General features: G+C 35.8%; 1 protein-coding gene across 1 annotated transcript; it reads left to right on the plus strand.

Moving 5' to 3' along the window:
- Positions 1–262: 262 nt before the first annotated feature.
- Positions 263–3,349, plus strand: LOC100795033 (zinc finger CCCH domain-containing protein 48). The gene is made up of 7 exons (XM_003546433.4): positions 263–1,311; positions 1,620–1,805; positions 1,906–2,007; positions 2,255–2,404; positions 2,529–2,708; positions 2,843–2,940; positions 3,045–3,349. Exons 1-7 carry the CDS (start codon positions 907–909, stop codon positions 3,187–3,189), a joined length of 1,266 nt encoding a protein of 421 aa, XP_003546481.1. The 5' UTR covers positions 263–906; the 3' UTR covers positions 3,190–3,349.
- The last annotated feature ends 4,583 nt before the right edge of the window (positions 3,350–7,932 follow it).

Consider the following 7,932-nt stretch of genomic DNA (forward strand, 5'->3'; position numbering starts at 1 on the left):
GAAATAATTTTATAAATTGAAACTCAAGACTAATATTTTCATAAGTAAATTCAAATTATCTTCAAAATATTAAATTTCAGAAATAATTTTTTTTTAAAGAAAATAAGTATCTTTTTTTAAGCCATAATTTATCCTTATATAACGGCAAATGTCTTTTTAAAAAAACAAATCCTATATCTCATCTTATTGTTGCGTGCTTTACAAGCTAACAGAGAAACTATAAATAAGCACACAACATTGGCAACATACACCAACGTTTGATTAAGAAAATAGAAGCCTTATTTTGCTCTCTGTTCTTTCTCTCAACAATCCTTCCAACAAATCAAGAGAGTTGAATTCTGAAGCTTTTGCTAGTTTCTACCACTCAGGTTTGTTTCTCCGAACGCGAAAATCTAATACTTCTTTTAGGGTTTGTGATGGATGATCTGCGAGAATCTATGTTCTATCCGACTTCATTTATCTCAGTGAAGTTTTCTGCGCTTCCACGACGCAAATATAGGGTTTCGCGTTTAGGGTTCCTTTCAATTTATTTATTATCGGGGTTTTCAAAAGGATCGGCAACACCCTAATTTGGGGTTTGGGGAGAGTCTCTATTGACGTTGCTGATCAGGGTTAAATTATTGGTCTTTGATCCAAGTCTTCAATGGGTTTTGATCTTGATGTTGTTGATCTTCCTCGATCAACATAGTTTGTTGCCGTTCATCACTTGCTTTACGATTGTTATTTTGGGAATGGAAAATTTGGGAGCCAAAAGGTTTTGGGTTTTGGATGAAGAATTAAGTCTATGGCTGGGATTTAATCAATGAGTTAATGACTGAAAGCATGAGCCATGGAGAATTTTATTGATAGGATACAGTACCTGATCTGGGATGTCATTACAATGCCATGTGTGTTTTTTAGAATATCATGGATACAAAGTTTGCACGAAGGACTGAGCGCATTGGTAGAACAACATGCTCTTATTGGAGAGCTGGAAAATGTAACAGAAATCCATGCAGATTTGTGCACATAGAGACACCATCTCCACCTGCTGCTTGTGGTTATGGCAATACTGCATATAGCTACGGAAAAAAGCCCCATTCCTCCTCTGAGAATACCCCGAAATATGGTTCAAAGAAAGCATTGCTTGGAGATAATGGAGATAGAGGAGATGCAACAAGGGTTGCTAAGGCTTTCAAGAAATCATCACCAAGGATATGTAAATACTGGATCAACAACAATTGTGCACATGGTGAACAATGCCTGTATCTGCATTCATGGTTTCATGGTGATGGGTTTTCCACAGTAACGAAACTTCATGAACATAAGAAGGTACTTGACTCTTGAACCTCCATTTAGTATTTAACAAACCGAAATTATATTTAAAGTTCTTTCATAGTTCATTTTTAGCATAATGATTAAATCAAAATTGATATCTGACTTAATAATTGACTAATGTTTTAACAATTATTGATTACAGTCATAGAGTTTTATAATGTAACTATATGCTAGAATAGCGGAATAAGTGTTTTTTGAAAAAGCATTCTCTTCCCTAGTTTCCTAGGAAATGCTAGAATTTGTGAGCCTCCGCATCATGTTAATATTTTTTGTAGTAGTTAAATTAAAGCTTTTGAAAACAGGTTATCACTGGCATCGCACTTCCTGTTGGATCCGACAAACTTTATTCTGGCAGCACTGATGGGACAGTTAGGATATGGGACTGCCATACTGGTCAATGTGCTAAAGTCATCAATCTTGGTGCTGAGGTTACCTCTTTGATCAGTGAGGGGTCATGGATTTTTGTTGGTCTGCAAAATGCTGTCAAGGTAAGCTCTTATCTGTCATTGTTTTGTTTTGATGTATGATAATGTCTAATCATAGGAGTAGTACATGCAAACTGATTATGTGGCTGTGGTTGTTGTGAAGGCTTGGAATATCCAGGCCATGTCAGAGTTTACTCTTGATGGACCCAAAGGCCGAGTCCGTGCCATGACTGTTGGCAACAATACACTCTTTGCTGTTGCAGAGGTAACTAACCATGTTATTAATATTGTCCAATGATATTCCCCTAACCGAATTCTTTTTTTCTGGGGTGAGTTAAAATTTGTTTTATTTAAAATTTCAGGATGGTTATAAAAAAGGATCTCGAACTTAATGATTTGGATAGAAGTATGGTACTTGATAGAACATTATGGCGGAAGTTGATCCATGTAGCCGACCCCACCTAGTGGGATAAGGCGTTGTTGTTGTTGTTGTTGTTGTTGTAAAATTTCAGGATGGTGTCATTTTTGCTTGGAGAGGAAGCTCTAAAGCCGATTCTCCTTTTGAACTGGTTGCGTCTCTCACTGGCCACACTAAAGCAGTGGTTTGTCTGGCGGTTGGATGCAAGATGCTGTACTCCGGGTCCATGGACCAAAGCATAAAGGTATGTCTGTTGTTGAGGATTCTATTTTTCTTTATTAACATGAGAATTTTTTCTGAGAAAAGGATATGTAATTTTCTTTGAACTGTCCTATAACGACCGGATGTTGTTATTTTGTCTTCTTCAGGTCTGGGACATGGATACATTACAGTGTACAATGACACTAAATGATCATACTGATGCAGTCACATCCCTTATCTGTTGGGATCAATATCTGTTGTCAAGTTCATCTGACCACACAATTAAAGTCTGGGCTTGCATTGAAGCAGGATCTTTGGAAGTAATATATACACACACCGAAGAAAATGTAAGCGTTGACTTAATCTTATGTGTTGAAATATCATTTGGTTTTATTTTCATGTGTAAGAAGTCAAGCTGATATTTCTTATAATGCTGACGAGTTGGTCAATCTCCTAAATTGATGATTTTTTTATATTACAGGGTGTTGTTTCACTCTTTGGGATGCCTGATGCAGAGGGAAAGCCAATATTATTTTCCTCGTGCAGAGACAATTCAGTTCACATGTATGAATTGCCTTCGTAAGTAAATCTAAATTATTCACGTTTCTTTTTGTTACTGTACCTCCGTCATGGTAATATTTCTTATTTTTTTGTTGCATCCTCTGATGATGTTTTTTCAACAGATTTTCAGAGAGGGGACGTTTATTTGCCAAGAAAGATGTGGCATTGATTGAGTTAGGTCCTGGTGGCCTCTTCTTCACTGGAGATGAGAGTGGTTTGCTGATGGTATGGAAATGGTTGGAGGTACCTAAGGTGGCATCCTCTTGACATGTGTTTCCTTTCAACATTGGAGTTGTATTATCCCATCTATTTCCTCTTGAAGCAGATGGTGATAAGGATGAATTTATTTGTCTGAGCAGTAAATTCACTGTAAAAACAATTGTATAGAAATTGACAATTTTATAGAAATACCAATTTCATTCTTTTATATTCTTCCCAGCAGATGTAATCTTCTCCTGCTTTGCTAAATATATTACAATTGTAAGTAACATGGTTTGTAATGAAGTCTGTTTTCAAATTCTTTCTATCATTATCAAAGAATACATATTTGGAATCCAAATATAAGTTCGACCAAAAATATAGTTTTTCTTACTTGTTAAAAATCGTTATTGTAATTCAATTATTTTGGCATTACTGTTATTGTAATTCAATACATATATTTTGGAGGAGTGTGGGGGCGTGGGTGTCATCATCTACACCTGAGCCTTCATCATAATCTCCATCTGTCTAGACAACATCTTCATCTCCTTCTCCGAACCATCGGATGAGTCATTGTCATCCCAAGCAATATACGCCTTCTTGGATCTTCTTTCTTCATTTTTCCTTCCTCTTGGCCATGATTCATTTATCGGGGCAGTGTGCCTTTATGTGACCGGGTCGATTACACTTATAGCATTTAAGTGTTAGGGAGAATCAAAAGAATTTTCAGGTGGTTAGTCCTTTGAATCTTTTGGCAAGAGGGAGAAGGAAGAAAAGATAGCACACTTTTGTTTTCTACAGAATTTCCACTTGCAGAAAAAAAAAGTTTTGAAACAAAGTTTAGAAAGCTTTTTGGCAAAGAAAAAGCAATGGCAATGGTTAGAGAAAGATTGTGAAAAAGAATTGCTTGGAAGAATATCATACATATGTTAAACGTATGCAAAAGTCATGCTTTTATAGACTCTTCATGTCTGGTCAAAGAAACCATTGGAAAAGTTGTGACTTTAGAGAAAACCATGTTAAGAGTTATAACTCTTAACTTTTTCTTCAAAACTGTTCACCGGTAATCGATTACCACAAAGGTGTAATTGATTACACAATGTGTTTTATGAAAAGTTGTGACTCTTCACAATTGGATTTGAATTCCAACGTTCAGATTCACTTGTAATCGATTACTAATATAGTGTAATCGATTACACTATTTGAAAATCATTTTCGAACGTTATAAATCATTTGAAAACCAAACTGGTCACTGGTAATCGATTGCTAGAGAGTAATCACTCTGGTAACTTAGAAAATTTGAGAAAATTCTTTTGTAAAACAAAACTGTGCTATTTGGTTTTTGAAAAAATCTTTTAATACTTATCCTATATGAAGTCTTGACTTGTTGCTTCCTGATTTCTTTTCTTGAATCTTGAATCTTGGATTGGATTCTTGATGCTTGATCTTGAAGTCTTGAATCAATCACTTGGGCTTTTGGCATCATCAAAATTGCTTGGTTCATCATCATGAAACTTGCTTCTACAATCTCTCCCTTTTTGATGATGACAAACCTGAAATCAAGAAACACATGCAAGCTCTATCTTCTAATCGATCACTCACATAATTCTCCCCCTTTGTTTTTGAGTTTAAGCTTTACTTGAAATTAAGTTATTTAATTATATGAGTTCTTGATTTAATCCCAACTTTCTCTTCGCCTTTGGCATCAACAAAAAGCCAAAGTGCGTATAGAGACATAAAATCATACATTCATCCATAATCATCCAAGCAAGGAAGACAATAATGCATACATAAACTAAGCAAGTATGATAATAATTCATTCATAAACTATAATGTCAGATAATTTAGAGAGTCATCCAAGATAACTTAATTAAAACAACTAAATTAGAAAGTAACATACTAATAAGTGTTTCAAAACATAGCCAAATACACGGCTAGAAATCAAAATACTAATAATAATAGTAATGTCTAAACTGATGGTGGTGGTGGAGGTAAATCAAGCCAATCACGAATGATGGTGACATCTTCTTCAACCTTTGCAATCCTTGAGTTCATCTCCTCGAATCGTGTGTCCACTTGACGTTCCAAGGAGTCAAACCTCTCACCAACATAGGTTTGAAGTCCATCAAACCTGTCCAAAATACTCTGAAGGAGAGAAGAGTCTCCTTCAACCGGTTAGTGTCTTTCATCATCATTTGGTTGAGCACCATTTTTTACCAAAGAGCCATCACGCTCTTTGCGGTAACCAAAGGAGGAAACCACAACAGCACCGATCAAGAAAGATCTCTTGATTGGAACATAAGGTTCAGAATCAATAGGGGTGTTAAAATGTTGATGGAACAAAGTAACTAAGTGAGGATAGGGCAAAGGAGCATTTAATCGCAATGCCTTAAGCATGCGATACCAGACTAGATGTGCCCAATCAATTTGTCAGCCGGTATGAAAGGCCCACATTACTATTAGATCTTCTTCAGAAACATGTGCAAGGTTTGAAGATCTGGGGAGTAAGATACAGACAATTAGATAATGGAGGATGCAGCTTTCAGGAACCAATGAACCGGCAAACAGCCTTCCGATCATATCCGCTTGGTTGGTGCAAACCAACCGACGGGCATCATGCACAGAAAATCAAACTTCCAATCATCATCCAGTGCACCTTCAAATGGTACACCGTCACTAGACAATTGGGTCAAATCATAAAAGAGGGATTGGTCAATGACCATCTTTATCCCATAGACCTTAGAAATCAAGGTACTTTCTTGAATTTCATGGTTAGAATAAAAGGCTTTTACCAATTCAGAATACACAGGCAGTTTTAAAGACATAAAGGGAATGAGATTTGAGTTATGAAATGCTTGAATGCATTTGAAACTCTCATCAGAAAAGAAATCCATATCTATGAACTTAGGGTCAATGATAGAACGAGAGGAGAAGAGGTTAGTGTATCGTGTACGTTGTTCTTCCGATGAGAACAATGAGGAGGAGGAAATGGAGGAAGGAATTGGAGTATCCTGAGCCTTAGAGTGTCGTTGGCTTCTACTCGAAGAACATTTGCACTTCTTTGATGGTTCTTCCATTTGAGAGACTTATTCGAAATTTCAATCAGTTGAAATGAAAGAGAATGAAAAAAGATGAATTTTGGGCTTTGTGGGACGTGATTTGGATAAGAAATGAGTTAGTTATGGCAGAAAGAAAATTTGGGAATAAGGGTTTCGCGAGAAAGACGAAGTTGCAGTTTCGTGAATTCTTAAATTTGAATTTATAAGCATCAGGGACGTGTTGTAATTGATTACATTTTTTTGTAATCGATTACACTTAGTGTGCCTTGTTATAATCGATTACACATTGTGGTGATCGATTACCAGAGAGCATTTTAGGAGAACTAAGTGTTGAATGAATTCATAGGGTGAACAGATTTGAAAGGGGGTCAAAATACTTTATATCTAAAAACTCTTATACGAAAATATATATATATATATATATATATATATATATATATATATATATATATATATTACATAATAGATTTTTGAAAAAGCTTTATGAATAACTTTTAAGCAAGTAATTCACATATCATACTAAAAATCATGCAAGAATCATAGGCACTACCAAGTATTTGTTTTAATAATAAACTTCATGCTTCGAGAAAGAAAATAACTCAATCAAACATATAAGCACATACTTATAATAGCAATCAATTAAGACAAACAAATAAAATTTTGTTAGTCATCATATAAACAAGTTAATTGAAAGGAAAGTTTCAACCAACTTAATTTAAAAGAGAATGATTTTGATGTTACCTTTTTCATGATTTAAGTGCTTAGATCTTCAAAGATGGAAGTCAGACTTTTGCTTTTTGCTTAATCTTCTTGAGAGATGTTCTCATCAATCTCATAGTCCTTGGATAGAAGGTTGATCTCCTTCTCCGAACCATCGGATGAGTCATTGTCATCCCAAGCAATATATGCCTTCTTGGATCTTCTTTCTTCATGACTTTTCTTCTCTGGCCATGATTCATTTGTGGGGCAGTGTGCCTTTATGTATGTGACCGGGTCGATTACACTTATAGCATTTAAGTGTTGGGGAACCTTCTTGAGATCTCTTCCCATTGTCAAAGTTATGGCGTCTCTCCATTCTTCTATGTTGGATCGAGTGGTCTCAGAATAATTAAGAAGGGGGGGTTGAATTAATTATTCCTAAACATTTACTAATTAAAAAATTACTCTTCTAAGGCTTTTACTATGTTGTTAAGTGAATAAAGAGTAGAAGATAAACTTAACCAAAAGTAAAAGCAGAAATTAAAATGCACAGCGGAAAGTAAAACAGTAAGGAAGAAGGAGACAAACACACAAAAGTTTTTATACTGGTTCGGCAATAACCCGTGCCTACATCCAGTCCCCAAGCGACCTGTGGTCCTTGAGATTTCTTTCAACCTTGTAAAAATCATTTTACAAGCAAAGATCCACAAGGGATGTACCCTCCCTTGTTCTCTTTGAACCTCGTGGATGTACCCTCCACTAGAACTGATCCACAAGAGATATACCCTCTCTTGTTCTCACTCAACAACCCAAGTAGATGTACCCTCTACTTGTACCACAAAGGATGTACCCTCCAATGTGTTAAGACAAAGATCTCAGGCGGTTAAACCTTTGATACTTTGTGAATGGGGATACAAAAGAATTCTCAGGCGGTTAGTCCTTTGAACACTTTTGTATAAGGGAATGGGAAGAATCAAAAGAATTCTCAGACTGTGTCATTTTGAATTCTTTGACAAAGGAGAAAGGAGACACAAAAGAATTCAGACGGTTAGTC

Source organism: Glycine max, chromosome 15, assembly GCF_000004515.6.
Source record: "Glycine max cultivar Williams 82 chromosome 15, Glycine_max_v4.0, whole genome shotgun sequence".
NCBI classification, from domain to species: Eukaryota; Viridiplantae; Streptophyta; class Magnoliopsida; order Fabales; family Fabaceae; genus Glycine; species Glycine max.